The 26,667-nt window shown below is 29.8% G+C and overlaps 2 protein-coding genes across 2 annotated transcripts in view; one reads left to right on the top strand and one right to left on the bottom strand.

Moving 5' to 3' along the window:
* Positions 1-5,164, bottom strand: part of LOC107449452 (uncharacterized) — a 47,219-nt gene extending 42,055 nt beyond the window's left edge. Inside the window, exon 1 of the mRNA XM_087152675.1 lies at positions 4,968-5,164. Coding sequence (XP_087008801.1) covers positions 4,968-5,069 — 102 coding nt within the window. The 5' untranslated portion in view covers positions 5,070-5,164. The remainder of the gene's footprint in view (positions 1-4,967) is intronic.
* Positions 1-26,667, top strand: part of LOC107439657 (arrestin domain-containing protein 2) — a 230,078-nt gene that overhangs the window by 131,809 nt on the left and 71,602 nt on the right. The window lies entirely within an intron of this gene.

Raw genomic sequence — 26,667 nt, 5'->3', positions numbered from 1 at the left:
CACCGAATCCAATCAATTAAAAATGAAAACTGTTGCCAGCGCGAGAAAAGAAATATCATCGGTTTTATTGATACATACGTACGTATTAGCGTTTTATATAATATAGATTATACTCCAATATAAAGCATTCTTTCACTTTAACTTTCAACGAGACAAACAGCGAATGAATTCTGAAGAATGCGCAAGCTTGCTATAATGCTACCCAAAGCATAACAAACGTAACTATTTTAATCAAATGTAGCAAAATAAAGGATAACACTCAAAATATGCTAAGCCTAACACTTTATATATGTTGCGATATTAATTTTCTTAAATTAGCTCTAGGCTCATGACTTGTTAGAATTTATAAAATACTGAAAACTCTTATGGATGGAAAAATTACGCTTACATTTAAATTCAAATCACAATAAAACTTCATAGAATATTAAGCCACTTCACGCATCGCGTCGTGAGAATAACATAAGCGGAGGGATATGCCGGAAGTTTTCTAAATTTCTTCCGGTTTTAGGAGGCCTAGCTATTGTTTACATTCAGTCAACCATCCATTTTGATACATGGTATGTGCCCTTTGTTTAGTACACGAAATAAGCTTCAGGGCTACTTATTTTAAAATTCGAAAGGAATTACTGTACTCCGTTGCAAATTAAAAGAAAACCATTGTGGTACATCATTCAAGTAATCTTCCACGACTGCATATAGTTCCGTTTCATTTCGTTATCAAATTATACAAATGTGCTTTCAAAAGAATATAGAAGTTTTTAAAAGCTAAACACGTCAAGCAGATATTTAATTCGTGCTATCTTTTATGATATATATTATAGAATTATTTAAAAAAGGATGTAGTTTTGCAGCCTTACTGAAATCCTACACTTGGCGAAATATTTCAATAAATAAGAGAACATTCGTTCTTCAAAAAGTAACATCTATATGACGTAGCAACTAAAAATGGCGCGTCTTATGATGACATGCTCTTCATAAATCAAATGCGAGATACAGAATTTTTTACTTTAGTTTTGCTGTAGAAGAAAACGTTTTCAAGAATTTATTATTCTTTCATCAGTTTCTCTATTTGCGCACAAAAAGATGTACATTTGTTATGATTTTTAGATATTATTTTTGTAAATAAATTCTTGTTAATTGATTATTATTGTTAACTAGTGGGCTGATCCCCCTGTTCGCTAACGCTCGCCAACCCCCGAAAATTGCTACGCAATCTTATATGGTTTGCTTCGCAAACCAAGCTCACTTCGCTCGCTACTAACTTAGGTACATTGCAAATGCACAAAATTCTATGAATTCAAAACAAACATTCAAATCCATATAATAACCTTTTTTTAAAAAAAAAATTAAATCTTTTTAGTAAATACTAAGTCATTAAAATAAATTTGAACTCAAATAAATGACCTGTAATTCGTTAAACCTATTAGAAAAGTGCTATAGTATAAAATCTTAAAGCGTATCAGCACGACTGAGACTCATTTTTCAATGAATAACTAATAACAATAATAAAACAAATAAATTCGTGATATAAATCAAAAATCGTCAAATAAATTCGTAATATATTAATTCGCGAAAAAAAGCGCTTTCGACCAAATACTAAAATAGAGATCTATCGACAAAGACTACTCACTTCTACCAAGCTTAATAGTATGAGATTGCCGCAGCTGATAGGGTGAATTTCGGAAGAGATCACATTTGGTGAGATTGCTCTCTCTGGTTATTTCAGTTTCCGTTTTTAAAAGCGCTATATGTTGAGCCACCTCAGCTAGATTTGGCATGTGACATTTTTATCGGCAATCATTGGTCGATTTTCTAGCGTTGCCATTCGGGGAGTTGTAATGAGGCTTTTTTTGTCGCCGTGTAAGAGAATTATATATATATATATTTTATAAATAAATTCTTGTTAATTGATTATTATTGTTAATAACTTTTATTATTGTTAATAAGAAAGCAAGCAAAAAGGAAGTTTTACAACGTAGTTTCAAGAGTTTTCGATATTGATATACATTTGCGCTGGGAGCTTGGCATCCATTTATCGTGCTCTTAGATGGACTTAGGTAATTGTTTTTTCTTAACTTGTAACAGAGTATAGTGCAAACATGAAAGTCCATTTTTAGATAACTGTATAGTAGTGTAACTATTCCAAATAAGGTCTTCATATTATCTTACCTGCTTAGTCAGAAAAGCAGCTAAAAGTTATTGTAGTTATTACTTTTTGCGTTTTTATCATATCTCTTGAACAATAAAAGCCAATGAATAAACATCACCCATTTATTAAATTCGATTACCCGAAGATGAATTTTTTTTGTTAAATAATTTTTCATAATTAATTTATACTTTAAAATAATTATAACCGTGAAGTTTAATGGAAATGTTTCATCAATTTGTATAAGATTTTTAAATAATAGTGGGAAAGAAAAAAGTTCCAGCCGACTTGAAATGTCAAACTACTAAGTCTAGCTGGTACAAGATCGTTAAATTCGTAAAAGCTACCCAATTTAAAAGAAACCTTTACAGTGAGCAGCATTTTTATGTTGTTCTTTTCCTTCTCTTATCCAAGACCATTTCTAGTCGAATGTGTGTGTAATTACGGAGATGAAAGGAATTTTTATCAAAAATGAAAAATTCTCTTGAGAAATAACATTGCAACTACTTTTTACAGAGTTCATAGATGGTACTAAGCATTTTTCTTAAGCATTTGAACCTTGCACATTATTTCGTGACCTACTTTTTTTCTTCTTTGTTCGCGACATAAGAAATTTGAAAACTTACAAGATTTCAGAGTTTGCTTTTTAAAAAAAATGCACACAATTACCAAACTCTACAGCTTATTTCTTGAACTAAACAAAAAGTACATACCGCATATCAAAAAAGTTACTGTGTTAAAAATGTTTGTAAAATTCTTGAATTTCTAATGCATTTTCATTGTATTAACAAATAGAATTTTAATCACATTGCCAACGAATATTGTAAGACTAAATTTTTATGCACTAGAATCACTAGATGTTTTAAAACAATTTTTTTTTAAATCTTTTATTTTTAGTATCTTTGTCGATTACAGTTATGGTGGTTCTGACTGACTGGCATTAAAACTGGCAAACTTAATAAAATGTGACGTGTGAACATTTAGAACATTTCCAATGTCATTCAGTATCATTCGGCAATCAAACTAGTTTTGAAGTGTCCCTAACTATCATGATTATAAATTGATTTTGTATTTTATATAGTTGTGTTTTTTGTTTCGTGTTATAATTGTGTTTTTGCTTGATTTGTTTTATTTTCGTACCGATTTTTTTTGTGCTCTTTACACTATTCTATTGACATATTTTGCTTTGGCTATTTTAATACAATATTAGATAGCACTTTAATTTGTGGATGTAATCGTGTGAGCTGACGACGATATTATATCTCTTTGCTATTTGTTTTCTGGCTTCTTAATTTATTTTTTTTAAATTTTAAAGTAATTTTGAAAAAAAAACTGCAGTTATTTTTGATAATATATTACTGGGAATGACCGAAATTGGTGATTGTTGACTTCCACCTGGAAATGTTGACAATCACATAGTCGCTTTGGTAAAGGTCCGAAATATATACTAGTTAAGTGCCACTGCCCGGTATGTCCTACATCAATGTATTTTTAGGGTTCAGTGCCACTTCCCGGCATACATTTGCCCGGTTCCGCGAACACTGATGTTTTTCCTAATCTATTCTCAGCAGATATTAAAATATCGAATAAATATAATAACATCAACAAATACACCAAGATCAAATCGGATATTACAAATATTTCGGACATTCACCAAAGCGACTGTGTGATTACTGACATTCTCCTGATTTTGTTCATATATGTATATGGGTATTTGATGATTATATTTGAGGGTGCCCCTTGATTCTCGCCAAGTTGTGATCTCGGTTGATCGCCAAGCTGAGCGATGTTGAAGCCCAATCGTGATTCTGATTCGTGATTCCGTTAGTTCTACGTTGGATACCGGCTGGCAAGGTTACTTTTGCTCCTGGTCAATAAGATCGAAGGTATATGGGCAGTCATAAAAAGAGACAATATATATATATATATATATATATATATATATATATATATATATATATATATATATATATATATATATATATATATATATATATATATATATATATATATATATATATATATATATATATATATATATATATATATATATATATATATATATATATATATATATATATATATATATATATATATATATATAATTTTTAGAAAAATGTTGCATTTCATCAAAAAAAAACCATAAAATTTTTTTTAAAAAAACTCATAATAGAAAGAAGATATTTATCCATTATCTTGGAATCAAACGAGAAACTTGCGCTAAAAAATTGACAAGTGTCTAATGATGTAGAAAAAAGCATTCAATTTTTCCAAAAGAATGAAATTCTTCATAAAAAAAAGGCTATTTTCAAAAGATCATCTTATCATATAAGGCACCGAATTATATAAGGCACAGGTTTTTCACCGAAATGACTTTGCAGATACATTTCACGATCATGATGATGCAGAAAAAAGCATTAATGAGGTATTGCTGATGCATTGGTGATAAAACTTGGCGATTTTTGCCTTGTTTCATTTGGCATTCTACTGAAAGTTGCCAAAAACAAATTTCAGAGTAACTGAAATGAATACTTTTAAAAACTGTTAAATTAACAAACTACTTAGTTTTTTAATGGGTGTTAATTGCGAATAGATCATTGATGTTGTGTTTACGTAACACTTATTAGAATAAAAAAAAAACTTAAAACAGATTCGTATTGCATACTGAGTTGCGAATTGAAAACAATCAAAACCACTTTTTTTACTTTCAAGAATCTATAACTATGGCTAGTTTAAATAATTTCAAATTTTAACAAAACAGTAAGAGAAGTTCAATTGAAACTTTAGTAAATCTTTTGAACTGAAGGAAAAAGAAACTTACTCTAACATCATAACCGGTTGAACTTTCTGCTGTTGCAAAATCTTGATTAGTTACATTGGAAATGGAAGTAGGATAGTTCAGATTTGGTTGATCACTCATCATTAAGTAAATTATAACTTCTTTTCTTCCAGTATTTTACTTCATCAATTAAAATCACATGAATTAAATTGCGTTTAAAAAAATATTTTTTTGATAAAATTTAAATCAGCATGTTTTGATTCGAAATTTTGCACGTTCTCGCTTAAATCACAAAATAAAAGAGATTGCAACAAATCGTTACATTTACTTCAACTTATTTTCTTAAAAAGGGGCACTATATATATATATATATATATATATATATATATATATATATATATATATATATATATATACATATATATATATATATATATATATATATATATATATATATATATATATATATATATATATATATATATATATATATATATATATATATATATAATGGTCCATCACAGTCACACACATGATCACTAATTACATGGTAGGATCCTGCTTCCCCACTTTGATTTCAATATTTTTTTTTGGTTGTCATTGGCATAAAATTAATAAAAGTCATAATTATAAGGTATTGTTTTCCTATGAATATTTTTGCATCCCTAATTTAAAGGTATTTATTTACCTGTACTGTTATTATTACGTTTTTGGTTTTGATTGTTTTTTTTTTAAATTAAGAGTTTAAAATTAAGATAATTTTTTTTATTATAACGTAATTCTGCGCTACATTTTAAGATAAAAATACTTAAATTGGTGTCAAATCTAATTAAATATTTTAAAGTTATAATTTTCTTGTACAAATAACATTAATATACTCGTATAAATTACGGTTTTATGATTGAATAAATTTATTTATCAGCTTCATTCGCAACGTGATGCAAGCAGAAATTGTATTTAATATATCTGTCCGTTTGGTAAGAAAAAAGATTGAATTACGGTTGAGAACTCACCAAATCTGTTTCATTAATATAATTTAAATTTTATATGTTATTTCAAAAATGATTACTTAGAATTTTTAGCTTTTATAATTCTTAATGGAATCCTAAGGGAAAAATTTAGTTGGGGGGAATGGGGGTGCAAGTGTAAGCAAACACATTATTTTAGTACGAAGCAAAGCATATTATTTTATATTTTGGTATAAGGCAATAATTATTGTGAAGCAATCATCGGAGTTGTTGAGCGAGAGCGAACAGGAGGCTTCGCCTCCTAGTGTATATACATAATATAAAAATTAGCTCACCTAGAAAGAGCTGTCAGAAAGAAACAAAATTTTGCATACGTAAGTACAACATTGTGTAAAATCAACACAAAATGATCATTTATGTAATTTAATGTCAGAAAAATTACAATTTAGTGAAGTTTTTAGTATATCTTGAGCCACCTATAGCACGAATACTGATCATTTAGACACTCAAGTCTCTTATGATGCTCTGCAGCAAATTGTTCCACAGTCGCTGTAAAGGCACCACTATAAACCGACTGAACTCGGAGAACATCCAATTGGTTGTCCCAAGTAGTCCCAGATATGCTTGTTCCGTTTCAAATCTGGGGATGGAGCAGGCCAGGGAAAGTTGATAATTTATCGGGAACATTCTTGTGACTCCCTTGCTGTGTATTCCCGAGCATTGTGTTGTTGAAAATTGGCTCCTGGGAGCCCTGCCATGAGTGCCTAAAAGATATCATGAGCATACCACTGGTTTGTCATGGTGCCATGGGTCAATATTAGAAGTTATTGTGTGTTGTATACGGTGGCACTCCATACTGTCGAACTAAACGTAGAAATGTAGTGCTGTTATACAGCGTAGGCAGGATTGAAGCGTTAGCCATGCGGGTCACCTCCACATTCCTACTCGATTTATCACTGAAGACAACCGACCTAGTCCCATTCCGTAGCGGTCCTATCTTTTCGAGAGCTATTTTAAGGCAAACAGAGGCAACGTCGGGTGGTAGTCAACCCTGCCTACACTGTACAGCAGCACACCATTTCTACAGTTGGTGTGATGGTGTGGGGTTTGATCGTACACGACTCATAATCACCCTTCTGCCACCTGTGTTGCCTCACGTGACTGGACTCCCAAGACCTATTCTTCAACAAGTTAATGTTAAGCCACACTTAGCAGTAGTGTCACAGGATTGCCTCTGTCATATCATCATCCTTCCCTGGCCTGCTTGATCTCCAGATTTGACCCAAGATGGTTCTAAAATCTACATTTATTTGCATTTGTTCCTGAAATAAATTATCATTTTGCTTTAATTTTTTAATCACTCATTTACATCAACGTTGTATTTGTGTACGAAAAATTCCGTTTTATTTCGACTTCATCCCAGATCGTAATTTTGACCTAAACTAGAGAACGATCAATCTACAATTCACTACCTCCAGAGGTATTAATTTGTTATAGGAACTTGGAGGACTTATCACCCCCACAGATTTAACGTGCACCAGTCACTATTTTATACACGGGGATTCTACAGCTGGCAGGTTTCGAACTATGGTTCTCACGATCATGACTTCAAAATCCCTCCAACCAAACCATAGCATAGAACCAGGCTATCCCAGCCACGTAATATCTATATCTATATATATATATATATATATATATATATATATATATATATATATATCCCTCCTTAATATATAGAAGCTGTAGTTTCCAAGTTCAACTATTTTTCTTATTTTACTTCCCAACTCCTTGCACATCAGCGTTCGACGCCACGCGTGTGACTTTCTTGGGTTGTTTGTTGATTATCTGTCACCAAGTCATCAGTCGGTTCTTCCATCCAAAGAATACTGAAATAATGTCACTTAGCTTGTTCCGATATTGAGTTTCTTCGGAATTAGTAGATTTAGCAATATAATTGACCCTTTAACGATCGGTTAATTTTCAAGAATAATTAATCAGCACTAATCAAATACACGTATTTGATTAGTGCTGACATCTAGTTTAAAATAAACTAACTATCTACAATTACCTTAAAAATATCCTGGTACTGCCATCTGGTGTGTAAAATGAGGGAATAAAATGTTTTCCGGGTGAAAGAAATGAATTAGTTTTATTCTTATTGGTGCGTTACTACTGAACACTCCAGCCCGAAAATTTCACGGGAGCGAGAAATAGAGGGCGAAACCTCACCCCGTCATTTTCATGGGAGCGAGAAGAAAGGGGATAATTGAATATTATATGTTTAAATAAAACTAAAATAAGAGCTTCTCCCAAGAAATCTGAATTTTTTTTTTAAAAAAAGTACCAATTAGTCGGTTCCTCTACTAAGCTCTTCAATATGTAAGCAATTTTTTCATTTCCTTAAATACCAGGACTTTCAACATAAGAAAAATTTGTGCATTGACTTCACTATTCTCTGACACCATGTGCTTAATGCTTATATATCTTACTCATCTATAAAAAGCATTAACCAAATTTTAAAAGTCGATAACTTTCAAAAATAATTCTGAACGCATTATATGCGTCAAAAATTTCAAGCTCTTTTTTTATCACTAAATTGGATTTTTAAACAGCTTTAATGCGAACCGATTTTCAAACAAATGTAATAAAATACGAAATCACGTTAAAAGTAATGTAAAATATATTTTTATAATCTCATTATTACGAAACATTTACTTAGTTTGACTTAATTGCGTTACCTAACCCATTCAAGTCAAAGGAAATTTCATGCAGTTTTTGCAATTTAAAATTCCAGAACCGCAAATGAAAATTATTTATTGCTTTAACGGAAGAAATATCTTGCCCTTGTGACTTAGCCTATGTGGAAAGGGAAATCCATTAATGCAAAACTCATTATTTCTTGGAATGAAATGGTTTCTAAAAGCTTTATTTTCATTTTTTTTCCGTCAACCAAGTTTTCGGCTCATTCAAATAATAAACTACTCAATTCCGGCTACTTCATTTTTCAATTACAGTCTATCTGGAAAATTTCCAGGCCCAACGTATTTTTTCTTCCTTATCTTTTTCTTTTTTTTAAACGAAAAGTAATAAAAGGAAAAGAACACGTTGCAAAAAGGTGTCGTTTTGATTTCAAACTAAAAGACGAAAAACTTTCCTTGCTTTTTTAGTATTTTGTCCTAGATATAAAAAAAAGTGTGAAAAAATCATCGTTATTACAGAAGTAGATATGATTTCTTTTTCTTCAAATTCCTGGAGAAAAAAATTTTTTTTGAAAGCCATAGGCATTCATAACCGTGGAAAATGTTCATATAAAAAAGAAATGGGAAATCCACTTTCTTAAAAACTTTTTTCTTAAATCACCCGTGGAATACGTTTTGCGGTTTTTTTCTTTTTTCTTTCTTTTTTTATCTGGAAAAGGAAATAATTTGCTCCATAGCACAAATTGATAGTTCGTCATTTTGCTATTTATTCATTATGTAAACTGGAAAATTCTTTGTAAATTTATAATTAAATAACAGTAAACTTGTTTTCCTAATATCGAATTAAGTCATCTTTCTATTTACCAGTCTTGAATATAATGGAAAAGATATTAAGTGCATAACAAACTAATAATAGAAAATATTAGACTAAATAGAAAATTTATTAATTAATTATCCTTAGAAACATTAGAATTCATATTCACCAGTCTTGAATGTATAGGAAAAGTTAATAAGTGAGTAATAAACTAATAATAGAAAATATTAAACTAATTAGAAAATTTATTATTTAATAATCCTTGGAAATATTGGAATTCCTATTCACCAGTCTTGAATGTTTACAGAAAAGTCATTAAGTGTATAACAAACTAATAATAGAAAATATTAGACTAAATAGAAAATTTATTAATTAATTATCCTCAGAAACATTGGAATTCATATTCGCCAGTCTTGAATGTATAGGAAAAGTTAATAAGTGAGTAATAAACTAATAATAGAAAATATTAAACTAAATAGAAAATTTATTATTTAATAATCCTTGGAAATATTGGAATTTCTATTCACCAGTCTTGAATGTTTATAGAAAAGTTATTAAGTGTATAACAAACTAATAATAGAAAATATTAGACTAAATAGAAAATTTATTAATTAATTATCCTCAGAAACATTAGAATTCATATTCGCCAGTCTTGAATGTATAGGAAAAGTTAATAAGTGAGTAATAAACTAATAATAGAAAATATTAGACTAAATAGAAAATTTATTATTTAATAATCCTTGGAAATATTAGAATTTATAAAAATATTATTAAAGATATATCAAAATATAGATAGAAAATACAAAAAAAAACATTCTATCGAAGTTTTATATTAATGAACATTTCCAAAATAACAACAGAAAACATTTAGACTAAATAGAAAAGTTATTAAGTGTGCAACAAATTGGAAAATATTAGAATGGATTCGAATATTACTAAATTTATATCTAAATATGGGCAGAAAATATTGAAGAACATTTACAAAATTTTTGTATTAATAAATATTAACAAAATAATAATCGAGCAGAAACAACGATGAGATAAGTTATTAAGTGAATTAGAATAAGAAGTGAATAGAAAATATTAGAAACAATGGAAAATTTATTAAATATACAATAAAATAAGAGCAATATAAAATATAAAAATTGATAGATAAGTTATCGAGTGAGTAAAAATTTTATTGAAAAACAGATTATAATTAATAGAATAGAATATTAGAATATAAAAAAAAAAAAAATGTTAAAGGATGTTTGCAAAATAATAATAGAATATTTTTGAATTAATAGAAAAGTTAAGCGTATAACAAAATTTTAATAAGAATTAATAAAAAAGTTATTAAGTTCATGAATAATACAATTACGATATGCATGCAATGATTTATAATTAATGCAGTTTATTGTTTTTGATGAATATCATTACCTTCATTTCCAAAATCCACTCACATAATTTCAAACATATGAGTGGATTACAGATGAGTACATATCAATTATATTCTTCATGTATCTCTAATGTGTGAGAGACAACTATATTGGCAAAAACTGGTATTTATTCAATTTAAACACACAAAAGTTTAAACTAAAGCATTTTTATATGTTAAAGCATATAAAAATGCAACGCGTTTTTTTCCCGTCAATTCGGAGCAAAATAGCGACACTAGTTAAAATGGTTTTAGAACCATGCTAAGGCGAAAGGCTTAACTACTAGTTAGAGAGATGAGTTTATCGCATTCATTTTCTAATTTTTAAATGAATTTATGGAGTTCTTTGTAAGCGTTTGTTAATTTGTTCCATTTTAGTTCTATGAAATGCTTAAATATTAATTCTTTACCGCTGTAGTTTGTTAATGAAGACAAAGAAAATATTTTGTAACTTGAATTTCAATTTATTTTAATCAATCAATTATTTATTTTAATCAATAATTAATTATCAAATAATTGCTCACCATTTTTCTCAAACTAAAATATACTTGAATGATGAATGAATTATCTATAATAATAACATGAAGATTTTGTATTCGTGCGAGTGTGTGTGTAACTTTTACAACTCCAAAAGCATTTGAGACATGACGTGAAATTCGGACAGTAAGAAAAAGATGCACTTTTCACCATGATTCGAAAAATCATTCAAAAGTTTCAATTAGAACGTTTTGAAAATATGTATATTTAAAAATTGAATATTGCCATTGGTTTAGAGCTTGCGTTATTGATGTAAAAGAAACTGCAGATAATTTTAAGGGTAGCGTCAGTGATCAAAAAAGGATTTGATTGCTTGTTTTTGTATATTTAATTATCTTTTATTCGTTATGTCTGATAACTCTATCATTAACGAGAGCGTGGTAGCATGGGTGGACTACGTCGCCAAATTAGTATCCCTTAAGTAATCTGAAACCATACTTTTGAAACTTATTTCAATAAAAGTAAATAACTTAACCCTTTAATGAACCATTTAATCCCAGTAAATGTAAATATTTTCGGAACTGAAATTGATATAAAAAAAGTCCATCAGGTAAAGTTAATTTAAATCCAAAGCCATTCTTTGGCGATAAGTATATTTATCAAGGTTCATTACGCCTTTATAAAGAAAGCGAGTTACTGACTTTAATTTTTTTTTATTTATAAAACAAATTTTATTAATACTACAAACTGCAAAAGGAATTATTCATATTATAGCTCTTTAAATGTTTTTTTTAAAAATGGCATATGGTCACTAATTTCATTCAAAAGTGTTTCTTTCATTCGAAAGTTATTAACAAATGAAAAGTCAAATTAAAAATGGTTAAATAGTTTACGATGGATAGTTTAAATTGGTGCTAAGCATACATACCACGACCTTAGAAAGGATTAGAATCCACGAAATTTGAAACAAAAAAAGTTATGAACTGAGAAGCAAAATTAATGAAGAAAAGATACAAATTTATTTGAGAGAACCGTAGTAAGTGATCATAATTTTATTTATGCCTAGGATGCTGCTTAATTAGTTTTGATAATAAAAAAAACTAAACTCAAAAAGCAAAATTAATTGAGAAATGGTACTCATTCACTTGGGGAAAAAGCAAAAACTCGCATATCGTTTTTAACGGAAATGATGCTTAATTAATTTTGATAATAGCTGCTGACTGAAATAAAGAATTAAACCATTTACTAAAAATCAAAATAAGTCGATAAATGGTACGAATCCGTATAGGAGAAAAGCAAAAACTCGAAAATAGATTTTGATGCCAATGATGCTTAATTAAGGTATTAATTCGTCTAGGAGAGCAATAAAAAATTGCCATATTATTATTGAAGTCAATGATGCTTAATTAATTTTGGAACTAGGCACTTCAGATATTATAGTAATTGGTGCAATTTTAATCAATACCAATCATACTAATGTAGGTAAAATTTATGTATTTGGTACCTGCCTCAGTTGTGCGCTGTTTTTAAATAGATACTCAGTAAATAGGTTTATACGGGTATACCATGACAAAAGATATTGAATAAAAGTTTATCTTCATTTTGATTTAATGAAATACTAAAAGCTTATTTAGCTTAATCTAATTACATAAAGCCACCAGTAAGGACTTATTAAATAAAATGATATTAGAATTATTTTAAATGCATTAATTTTGTTTTATGTGTCTTACAGTTTTTAGTTATTTGTATGAATGATATGCACCATTACACCCTTCAAACTGAAGAATAAATTCGAAAAACCGTTTATGTAGATTTTTTTTCTTTCCTCTATTTATGGTAGAATTTATTACATAACAGAATGTAATAAACAAGACAGAAATACATTAAAAGTATTTCTGTGATATGAACTATGACAAAAATACTTTTTCATGTTTCATAGAACTGAATTCTAAAAGATAAGAACTGATACTGACCAGTAAATTTTATGTTTTTGCATTAATGCTTTGTATGAAAAAATTTCAAAACACTAACATTAATTCACGCTATCCTATCATTATTCAATAATTTTTATTGGAAATCAGCGAGTAAAAACACAACTTTAAAACTAATCGCATTGAGAGAAGTATTTCATTTCTTCATGCTATAATCATCTTTCATGATATAATAAAAGGGAATCATCTCTATGTAAAGATATAATCATATAAACATATAATCATATAATCACATGAACATATAATCATATAAATATAATCATATAAACATATAATCACGTAAACATATAATCATATGACATATGAGTCGCTCAGAAGCCAATGCGGTTAAGTCCAAAACACAAAAATTGAGAAAATTAATGTTTTTCAATACATTAGTTTTTAAAATTCTTGGTTTATTAATTTAATTAGAAAAGTGTATTAAGTCTTTTATCGAGGTGCAAACTCTGCAAAAAAACAAGATATATACAGGATGTGTAAATAAAAACGTAAGTATTTATTGAAATAATGACAGCATCTTAAAAATTTTAGGACTTATACCTTTTGGCAGCTGAAAAAGATAAGAAATTTATGTAAAAAAATACTGATAAAAGGTGGACTTATTCACAATGGCCTCTGAAATTATTATACAATATATTCAGAAGCTATTAAAAAAATTGCTGTCTAACCTAGAAAAAAGTAACCAACGAGTAAATCCTTTAATAACTAAGAAGATTATTATTTATTTCATCAAAATTTCCAAAAATCAGAAAATATCAAAAAATGGACTTAACCGCATTGGCTTCTGAGCGGCTCATATGATCATATAATCACGTAAACATATAATCATAGAAACATATAATCATATAAACATATAATAATCATGTAAACATATGATCATATAAACATACAATAATCATCTATCATGATATAATCCTACAGAAATAAAGAAATATATGACAAAGACACTAAATTATAACAGTAGAGTGTCAATTGTTCAATCTAATGTATTAACTTACAGTTTTCTTACTCTGGCTGGCAGGGCGCCGGACTCACGTTTGTGAGAACGAGAGTTCGAATCCAGCCGGCCAATGACTACCCGTGTAGTAAATGGTGACTGGTACACTTTAAATCTACCTGGTGAGAAAGTCCTCCATATTCTCATGACAAATCAATGCCTCTGGGGGTACTAAATTGGAGATAGATCGTTCTCTGGTTCAGGTCAAAATTACAACCTGTGAATGAATGGATGTATAAATGGGTCTGCCCTATGAGCGGGTGTGACGTATAAATGTGGCAGAAATCGAATTCTTGGCCATAGATGGTGCCACTGGAAAACAAGAACAATCGCCCATACCTCTACCTTAATGGCCGACAACAACAACAACCGTTTTCTTTAAGTGATGCTGGAGGTTGCAGAGCCTAATGGACAATGGGAAACTTTTTGAAAAGTGTGTCGCGATGACGTTCAGAGTGGATTGTCCTTATGTATTATAATTCATGATTTTAACTTATCACAAAACATTCACTCTTTTTTATTACTGGCTGACATTCTGCAATTGAAAGAAATTGATAAAGAAATAAAAACGCTTGTAATATCATATATTTGGGCAATCGCTGACACATTTTGCGCAAATTACACTTAATGGTAAAAATAACTTTAAAATATCTAAATATAAAATTTATCAAACCATACTTAAACAAATAATGAAGTAATTTTGCTCTCTGATGCCTCTTTATTTAAAAACAATCAACTAATTTCAGATGTAAGTAATATACAGATGTCTAAGCTAACGTCACTTCACTTACCTGTCCACTAACAATCCATCAATGATCAATCAGTTACTAATGAAACCAATAAGAATGCGTTTCTATTGGACTAGGAATACGATTCGTCCAATAGAAATAGTGCAAACTTAAATCGATTGAATGATAGTGGAACACTGATCTAGTTCAGCGTCCAACTTGGACGTCTCTATGCCAGTGGTAAAATTCAACTCTCCAGTTAAAATTAACGGATGTAGAGCATTTGCAAAAAAATATTTATATTCGCAATATTTTATTATAGCATCCAATGAGGCTATAATTGTGCTTCAAATATTCATTGCAAAAGTTGTTAACTGAAATCGGAATTGGCTGCTTTGCGATTATCAATACATTAGATTTTGATTGTTGTAATTAATTTACGTCGCACTAGAGCTGCACAATGGGCTATTGGCGACGGTCTGGGAAGCATCCCCGAGGATGATCCGAAGACATGCCATCACAATTTTGATCCTCTGCAGAGGGGATGGCACCCCCGCTTCGGTAGCCCGACGACCTGCACGTGAAATCGAGCACTTTACTGTAGAACAGTTTACCGAGGACCCATGCCGCACACCCTCGGTCCCTACGCAGACTGATCCAAGTAATCCCCCACCCGCACACTGACCGTAGCCAGTGATGCTTGACTACGGTGATCTGTTGGAACCGTATCTTAACGACTAGTCCACTGCGGGACACATTAGATTTTGAAATAATCAAATTAAGTAGTATACAAAATTTGGCGAAAAAAATATTTTTGATTGCTTGCAAATGAACAAAGCAAGTCGCTATGCCAAGCGAGTCGCAAGCATAATGTCACTGCATAATTTTGCAGGTTAGCAGGCAGAAGTGAACAGAGCCAAGCTCTCAAGCTTAAAATAAAATTATTAAGAGTAAAGCACTTCACATAAGGATTTTCCAAACACTTTATTCGAAACAAAATCGATGAACAAGAAAAAATGAATTTTGAAACAAAATAAATATGTTTTAAAAATAATAATCAATTAAAAAAACTTGTTTTTCCTTGAACTGCTCAAAATTCACAAGACTGAAATGTTGGAAGTGTTAAAACTTCCTTAATATTCTGTTTAACACTTCGCATCTACTCTTTTCTCAGAATTCACGAGCGTTAGCTTTCTGAGTTCAAACTAAGTTAATCAAGCCCATGCACAGTGGGCCAGCATCCAAGGTTTCGTAGCCAAAATTTTGATAAAATTTGTTTCAAAATTTGGAGGGGTTTTTATGTGCAGGTAAATTGAATTCATAGTTGAAATTTTGAAATACACTGAAAATACCCAAAAGAAACAAAATGGCGGCTGAAATATGGCGAGCAAAAATAAAAATCAAAATAATATAGTACGATTAAATAATTAAATATAGCAATGAAAATATAATAATTTTCGTAATTTTAGATTAAAAATAAAAAGCAAATTATGTTTCCGTAGTAATATTGCAAAATAACGCGAAAACATGAAGAAAAAAAACATAATTTTTGTTTTTCGGTATATTTAGCCCTTTGCAATATGGGCAAAATGGGGCAGGTTTTTTCGAAGGAAGAAACATCAAAGAAGACAACAAAAAAAAGTTTAGCTAATTACCTCGTGGAACTTTTTGGAACTATGTTTCGAAAGTCATTCAAACATTGTAAAATGTCAAATGGTAAGATATAAACTATAAGTTTGTCAAGAGTATTAACTAATCCAACAAATTAAAAAATTGTACTATAATTTCAGACTAATTACTCTGATAAAAATGTAACAGTAAGGTGAAATTCCTATATATATTTCTGAAAGAAAAATTTAAAAGTTATATTTAAAAAAAATAACATATTTTTCATTACATTGTACTCTTGTTGGTCCAAAAAGTAAATTAAATTGTTTGGAATGATTATGAATACTTAATTCAGGCTATATTGAAACTGCCTACACATATTTTAATTGAAAATTTAATTCTTGACTTTTGGCTAAAGATTGACTTCTGGCCCACAGTGCCGTGTTTGAATATGATTTTTAAGTGGAAATTTTTTCAGCAAGAATAGTACACAAAAATTTAAATTTCTCGAATTTTAAATGATTCTACTACCCTTAATCCGATTCTGTAATTTTTGTACTTCCCCCAAGTGTCATTTAAGAGTTATACAAACCTTTTTTTAGTGTGTACTAAATTTACTTTAACCCCCCTCCCAGTCAATTAAGTCAAAGCTTGCATGAAAAATAATCTAATTAAGAGCACAGCACAATGACTAGTAGTTTAACTGGTGTTCCTTTTAAAAGAATTTTTAAATGTTTGAATTCTTGTCTAAGCTATGTATAATTAAGCAGTTGCTAATGATATAAAGATGATAAATTTATTTGAAACTAGAAAACGTTAAATAAAATTACACTAACCTGACAATTAAATTGAAATATTTCATGACTTACGAGAATTCATTTTTAACTTTTGAGATAGATGAATTTTTCAGAATAAATGTTTTATGACTGTTCTTTATTCAACAAATAGTAAAAGTAAGGAAAAAGAACGAAAAAAAATTACCATGTTTCGGAGGAGGTCGCAATTAATTCAATTTTTGAAATCAAATGAATTACAGCATTAGTTTAAATATTAGAAAGATACCAATTTTCTTAATAATTGCTGAAAGTAATGTATATCGTATGAAAAGTGTATGCATATTATTATGGAGTTATGTTTTGCACTCTTTATCTTATGAAATTTTATTTTATTTTTCATTTCATAACTATCGTTGAACAGCTGACTCAATTTTGAGTTTACCCTACCAACTCAGTAGCCTAGTAATTTTAACCCAATCCATAAGGTCAGGTAACTCCAGGATCAAGTATTGGGAGAAAGTTGGGCCTTCGTGGGGGATGAAATCTATGAAGTCACATCAGCTCTTCTTGATAACTTGGAATCTTGTTTTATTCATATGAATGCTGATTCCCTTGACAATGACATTCGCTCCTCACGACCTCTCCATAGTGCGTGGAAATGCATTTTACCCTGATTTGTCCCTTTCGTACCAGTAGCAAGTACCTATAGAATATTGGAAGATAAGATATAGAAGATATAGATATAATATATCCATTCTTTTAACGCATATAAATATATATTCGTGGATTCAAGGTGATAGGGTACTTCTAAATCCATTTTGAGACGAATGTCATATTTGGAATTTCAGATGGCAGGAATAATTCGAAGTATAATTAAAATCCATTAGATTTTTAATTTGGTCATAAACTATTTATACACTAAATAATTTATTACTATGTCGCCTCCTTAATATTTATGCATTAATTCTCAAAAGGTTGAAGGTAATACATCTGCGAACTCTTCTCAAAATTTTCAATTTTAAGCTCGTTATTACTTACCTTCAACATAATTTTATTACCAGCACTAAGGTAGTACCAACACAACCAACGGGAACTCTATCTCTTTCAGAAAAAAATTATTTAACTTCTTAGAATTAAAAATTAATGACATCTTAGACTTTAAAGTGGGGAATATAAATTGAAGAAAAAGAAATAAATCCCTCTTTTGCCCGAGGACACTAAAACCAGACTATTGAGATTAACGTGTTTATCTTCTTTTTTTCTCCCTCCCAATGGAACAAATGAAGTAAAAGGGAAATAGGTGCTGAAGTTTTCCGGAAAATATAGAATAACACTCAGACTAAAAGAATCGATTTGAGATATCCAATCCTATCTTTATCAGCCGTTGCCTTTGTTAAACAAACAAAGAACTCTTCTTTGAAGACTATTGAGCGGTACCAGGTGGTATTATTAAAGAAGAATTGTCTATTTATCGCTCGGAAAGACAAGAAGATGGAAAGAGTTATTTCTTATTTTTGTTTTCTCCGGAATGATTGAAAAATTTTCTTTGCTGCAATATACTTGCAGCCATGTCGTGCCCAATGTCTTTATTTGTGAATTCTCGAAAGGTTGAAGGTGATAGGCCTGCTTAACCTCCAAAACAACTTTCGTTTTTAGGTTAGCACTTAAAAGATAAAAAAACGTATTTATAATTTCAGGTGACGTGGATTGTTTATGACACAATTAGGATCCTTCTGATACTTAATTGTGCCATAAACTATTCCCTAAACAATTCACTTCTTCTAACTCCATGTCGTTTATAAATATCTAATTGCAACCTCGTAACTATATTGCAACCATGTCGTGTCCAGTGTCTTTATTTACGATATCTCTAATAGTTAAAGGAGATCTGTTTAATCTCCAAAACACTTTTGTTCTTAGGTTAGCACTTAAAAGACAAAAAAAAGGTATTTATAATTTCAGGTGACGTGGGTAGTTTACGACACAATTAGGATCCTTCTGAAACTTAATTGTGCCATAAACTATTCCCTAAACAATCCACTTCTTTTAACTCCATGTCGTTTATAAATATCTAATTGCAACCTCATACCTATACTGCAACCATGTCGTGTCCAATGATTTTATTTACGAATTCTCTAAAGGTTAAAAGTGATCTGCTTAACCTCCAAAACAACTTTCGTTTTTAGTTTAGCACTTAAAAGACCAAAAAACGTATTTCTAATTCAGGTGACGTCGATTGTTTATGACACAATTAGGATCCTTCTGATACTCAATTTTGCCATAAACTATTCTCTAAACACTTCACTTCTTCTAACTCCATGTCGTTTATATGTATCTAATTGCAACCTCGTACCTATATTGCAACCATGTCGTGTCCAATGTCTTTGTTTACGAATTCTCTAAAGGTTGAAGGAGATCTGCTTAACCTCCAAAACAACTTTTGTTTTTAGGTTAGCACTTAAAAGACAAAAAAAAAAGGTATTTATAATTTCAGGTGACGTGGGTAGTTTACGACACAATTAGGATCCTTCTGAAACTTAATTGTGCCATAAACTATTCCCTAAACAATCCACTTCTTTTAACTCCATGTCGTTTATAAATATCTAATTGCAACCTCATACCTATACTGCAACCATGTCGTGTCCAATGATTTTATTTACGAATTCTCTAAAGGTTAAAAGTGATCTGCTTAACCTCCAAAACAACTTTCGTTTTTAGTTTAGCACTTAAAAGACCAAAAAACGTATTTCTAATTCAGGTGACGTCGATTGTTTATGACACAATTAGGATCCTTCTGATACTCAATTTTGCCATAAACTATTCTCTAAACACTTCACTTCTTCTAACTCCATGTCGTTTATATGTATCTAATTGCAACCTCGTACCTATATTGCAACCATGTCGTGTCCAATGTCTTTGTTTACGAATTCTCTAAAGGTTGAAGGAGATCTGCTTAACCTCCAAAACAACTTTTGTTTTTAGGTTAGCACTTAAAAGACAAAAAAAAAGGTATTTATAATTTCAGGTGACGTGGGTAGTTTACGACACAATTAGGATCCTTCTGAAACTTAATTGTGCCATAAACTATTCCCTAAACAATCCACTTCTTTTAACTCCATGTCGTTTATAAATATCTAATTGCAACCTCATACCTATACTGCAACCATGTCGTGTCCAATGATTTTATTTACGAATTCTCTAAAGGTTAAAAGTGATCTGCTTAACCTCCAAAACAACTTTCGTTTTTAGTTTAGCACTTAAAAGACCAAAAAACGTATTTCTAATTCAGGTGACGTCGATTGTTTATGACACAATTAGGATCCTTCTGATACTTAATTGTGCCATAAACTATTCTCTAAACAATCCACTTCTTCTAACTCCATGTCGTTTATATGTATCTAATTGCAACCTCGTACCTATATTGCAACCATGTCGTGTCCAATGTCTTTGTTTACGAATTCTCTAAAGGTTGAAGGGGATCTGCTTAACCTCCAAAACAACTTTCGTTTTTAGGTTAGCACTTAAAAGACAAAAAAACTTATTTCTAATTTCAGGTGACGTCGATTGTTTATGACACAATTAGGATCCTTCTGATACTTAATTGTGCCATAAACTATTCTCTAAACAATTCACTTCTTCTAACTCCATGTCGTATATAAATATCTATTGATAAATATTTATTCCCTGATTCTTTAAAAGTTAAAGGTGATAGATCAGCAGTACTTCCAGACTCACTTTGAGATGAATGGCATATTTGGAATTTCAGGTGACAGGAATAGTTCGAGGTACAATTAAGATCCTTTAGATTCTTTATTTAGTCATAAACTATTCATACATTAAAAAATCCATTTCTAGTTCTAAATTTACTCATAAAATACTTTGTACGCATGTAAAAGTGAGTACACGTGGTACATATTAAAACTACATCAATTTTAATAATGCTAGTAATGCCTAGAATCAAAATGTAAGTATCATTGGTGTCAATAATAGTATGTCGACTTCTTATGGTTCTCCATAACAAACTCGTACATTTTCGCAATTAATTTTTCTTTTCAGTACACAGCTTATTTTTCATTTCAATTAGTACCTATCAGCAAAATTAATTAATCATCATTTAATTTTATAACCGTCGTTGAACAGCGGACCCAATTTTTTGGGTTTATGACTATTAATGTTCAACTCCGTAGCCTTGTAATTTTGAACTCAATCCAAAAGACAAGGGAACTCCCGGATCAAGTATTGGAAGAAATTTTGCCTTCGTAGAGGACTTTTTGATAGAACTAACCCGCATTTGCGTTACATGGAGAGGTGAACTACGAAACCTCCCACAATTAGACAGACGGTGAGGGGACTCGAACCCATGATTCGTCTACTAATAAGTTAACACTGCGGTCGGTGCAAGCTGGTTGCGGAATTCGTATCTACCAGCCATCGCTGGATTCGAACCCGGCTCAAATCATTGGAAGGCGAACTCTCTAATGCCTTGAGCCATCAATGCATAGAGCTCGACCATCAATGCGGAGGGGTGCAATTATTCTTGTTTTCCAGTGGCGCCATCTATGGACAAGAATTCAACTTCTGCCACACGCATACGCCATACCCGTTTATAGGGCGGACCCATTCATACATGCATTCATTCATCCACAGATCGTAATTTTGACCTGAGACAGAGAACGATCAATCTCGAATTCAGTACTCCTAGAGGCATTGATTTGTTATGAGAGCATGTAAGACTTAGTGACCTGACAGATTTACAGTGCCCCAGTCACCATTTATTACACGGGGAGTTTTCGGTCAGCTGGATTCGAACACCTGTTCTCACAAACGCGAGTTCATCGCCCTGCATACCAGGCTGTCCCGACCTTTAAATATAAGTAATACTAATAAATAAATCAGATTTTTTATTAAACTTAAAATATAATAACAATTAATTATATGTACGCTTTATTTTAAATTATATCTTTGCAAATTTTTTCATAAATGTATTTCAACTTAATTTCTCATCTTTTACTTTTTTTAACTGTTTTTCAAGGCATGTATCTGTACCATAATTTTAATTTTGTAACGAAGTAAATCCGTTGAAAAGTTCAACTTCAATAACAAAACTTCCTCCATTTTCTTTTTCAAACAAAAGCTTTAATTCTGTTTGAGAAAGTTGTATCTCATTAAATATATGTAATTCTACTTTTATGAAAGATTATATTTTCTTGGGGTATTTCTTTTTTTCTTCTGAGATTCAATGATTGTAGGAATAGTATTATCTTTAAATTACATACAAACTCTAGAGCATTTTTACTGTGACTGAAGTATGGATTTTTGTTCGTAATTTAATTTAATTTAGTTTAATCTAAAGTGATTTAAGGAGCTTTGAAAAAAAAAGATTTTTTCTTTGGTTTGAATAAATTTTTGCTCACAGAAAACTATTTTGCTTTATTTTCCACATATTGAATTTACAAAATTTTAATAAAGACTTCTTTTAAAAAAGTTAAAAAATAAAAAAATTCAAAATAAAAAACAATATTTTTAAAAATCACGTTTTTGTAGTAGAGAATAATAATTTTAAAAAAATTTGAAAAACGAAAAACGTGGGGCGCATGAAATACATAACAGTAATGTTATATTAGTGCGTGCGTGTGTGCTCTTGAGAATATGTGTATGTATATCTGTAATTGTAATTGTATCTGAATGTAGATGTGGAATATGCTTGTGTATATGCATATGTATGTAGCTGTGCATGTGTAAATGTGTATAGAAAATGTGTATATATATGCGTATATGTACTGTTATGTATTTCATGCGCCCCACGTTTTTCGTTTTTCAATTTTTTTTTAATTATTATTCTCCACTACAAAAACGTGGTTTTTAAAAATATTGTTTTTTATTTTGAATTTTTTTATTTTAAATTATAATTTTTTTAATTTTTATTTTATATTTTTTAAAAATCATTACTTTTTAATTATTATTATTCACTACAAAAAAACGTGGTTTTTAAAAATATATATTTTTATTTAGATTATTTTTCTTAGTCAAGAGTAGTCAAGACTACTACAAGACCACTACTGAAATAATAGAACTTTCATTTTAAATTAGGGATACGAAAATCTTTATAGAAAAACAATACCTTTACGACTTTCATTAGTTTTATGCTGATGACAACCAAAGCGATCTGGAAATGAATGAGGAAAAACTGGATCCTACCACGTGATTTTTCAGCCAATAAAAATACTCCGACAATAAAAATCTTTTCACCTAAAATGTAATACTAATTTGAAATAATGGAATCGACAACAAAAGACAATCTCGAAAATGATTTTTTTTTTTTTTAAATTTTAATTTTATTTTACTTTGTATGTCTTTTTTCTCTCCATTTTCATGAATTGTCATCCAATTCTGAACTATGCGCCAAATTTGAAGTTTGTGGCTAGTCGGGAAGTTAGTTTAAAATCGATTGCAAAATTCCACCCGGACAGACATACACGAAGGCAAGTTTATATAAACGTGGTAATAAAATAGAAATGGCACGATCTACTTATAAATGTATTTTTTAATTCTGTAAAAATATGTCAATTCTGCTAAAAATTAACAAAATCATTAATTGAAATCTCAATTTTAATAGCTTAGTTTTTGAAAAAAAAACATCATTGATTTTAAGTGATCAGCATCAATTATGAGTATACAGTTAATAAACTGAATTTCACCTTTTCTGATATTAATAGCTAGAGTATTTATCAAGTTTCGTGCCAATGTAGTATTTCGTATAAGTGGACAAAAAAAACGTACCCTTAAACTTTGGCTTAAAGAACACGAAAGACGTGTTCAAAATAAGGACATTAGCCGATCTTCTATCATTCTACACAGTTGGAAATCGAATTACAGGTTTGATTTTTCTTCTACTGAAATCATTAAACGATGCTCTTCATCTTCCGAACTTGATTTTTGGGAATCTTCATACATTTTGAAACAGTCTAATAACTTAGCTAATGTTCTTCTCAGTATCACATTGTTTCCCAATATTTGGAAACACATTTTAATTTAACCTTCCAAATCCCCTTATCTCCCCATTTTTATTTCCTTGTTCAAACTTGTTCCTCCATACCTATTGGTTAAACTGCTTTTCACGTGTTTGTCACTTTACTTCTCTACCTTTATTTGACATTTAGACACTGAGGAAGATTCCTTTTTATAGAATTGAAACTATAGTATGTCCATTTATGTATTTTCTTATTTATAAAACTGATTACAGAACTGATCTTATTTATAGAACTATAGATTCTTATTTATAGAACTAAAGATTCTTATTTATGGAATTGAAACTGTAGTATGTCTATTTATGTACTTTCATTTCTGCTTTATTCACGCTGGTTTTTGCTTTAGTATACTGTATCAGTATTTAGTATCATCTAAGTTAAACAAATATCATTGAGATAATGTGCCACGTTTTCAAAGAGATTTTAAGAAACAGGATCTAAAATTATTTAATGAAAGCATTGTCAGATTGTATAATCGTTAATGAATAAAAAAACAGCTGACTATTTTAATAACAATGCATTTACAGCACTAAGTTATATAGACGTTATGTATCTTTTCTATGTCTTGAATTTATATTTACTCATTCAATGCATTTGCTTAGACTTGGGAGACATATTTCCTCTATTGCTTACACATCAAAAGTAAATATCAAAAAAATTATGAATAACATTTAAGTTCAGTATGACATTGTTTGTACTTATGTTATCAATTAATTATCATTTAATAGTTCGTTTGCACTTTTTGTAATATTTACTTTAATTGATGCAAGAAAACATGAAAAAAAATGAATTAATTCTGTCCTTTCTGTGAGAAAGTCTTTAAATTTAAAGGGATATCTCAAAATAATCTAATAAATACTTAATAACTTTAAAAAAAAGAAACTTATGTCCATTTAATAATTTTAACTTAAGAAAATGCCTAAATTCTTAGAAAAAATGCCAAACACTGTCTGTCAAAATGCTTAATAAGAAGAAAAATAAACGCAATTACAACATTTGCACTTGTAATTTTAGTTGAAGTAAATAATCATTTTTGACAGTTATAAAATATAACCATCTAGTAAAAAGTATAAAAAATATAAGGATCTTTAGAAACTTCAGTGAAAATATTTTATTTATTTTTATTTTTTTAAGGTGAGATAGTATATATATATATATATATATAAGTACCTGTGAAAAGAAATTGATAATTTTTTAAACAAGTTTTCTAATAACAATATATTGAATAAATTAAGAAAGGATGATTTACTTATAAAACTATCATTATCATTTCGCTTTGCGATTTTCAGATCAAAACAAAATAAGATTTTCAAATTAGGTAATCAAGAAAAACAATTTTCAATGTTTCCTGAAAACAAATTTTAATGTTTAAAGTGATTCCTTTCAGTTTTTATTTCAAAGAAAACATATTTCTGATTATTTTATTCGTTTTCAGCTATAAGCATACATAACACCTTAACTAGACTACGTTATAACTAGTCTAGATTTAACTCCGTGAATTAAAATTTAACTGTAGGGCATAAAAACTAACCTAAGAAAGACTTTATTGAAGACAATAATATTTTTTCATGATATAATGATTAAAAATATAATTCTTCGAAATAAAATCTTTAAATTAGTAAATGCATTCGCAATTGTATCTTTATTTAGTTTATCTATGAAGTTGGGGCTCCGCCGGAAAAAGGTTAATCATTTAGGGTTTGGTTCCATGACAGAAATGAATTGAAAACCACTGATCTAGACATTATTATAATTATAATTAATAATTAAAACATTCTGATGGATCATATTTATAGTTTTCTTGATTTTCCATTTAAAATTCAGAATTTGATTGGAATTTAGTTTCAAAAGATAGTTATATTAAAAGAAATAAACAAAATATTAATTATTATGAGAAACAAGTCCTTCAAAATATCCCCTTAATCTGAATTCTTGCTGTTGTTTCTATTGCAACTTGCTACACCAGCAAGCCTGGTTGGTGAAATGAAGCAAATTTAAAGCAGAGGGTTCCTTTCTTGTTTTTCAGTGGCACTATATATGTCCAAAAATACGACTTCAGTCACACACACGCTTCAAAGCCACACACAACCGCTTTAAAGGGTGGACCCACTCATTAATCCATGCATTCATCCATAGATCGTAATTTAGACCTGAACCAGAGAACGATCTCTAATTCAATGACCCTAGAGGTATTGATTTGTAACCCCGACAAATTTAATGGGCACCAGTCACCAGTTAC

This window comes from Parasteatoda tepidariorum, chromosome 10, assembly GCF_982258835.1.
Source record: "Parasteatoda tepidariorum strain Cologne lab strain chromosome 10, Ptep-v5.0, whole genome shotgun sequence".
Taxonomy (NCBI): domain Eukaryota; kingdom Metazoa; phylum Arthropoda; class Arachnida; order Araneae; family Theridiidae; genus Parasteatoda; species Parasteatoda tepidariorum.
Note: the sequence above shows the minus strand (reverse complement) of the source record. Positions and strands in the feature narration are given on the sequence as shown.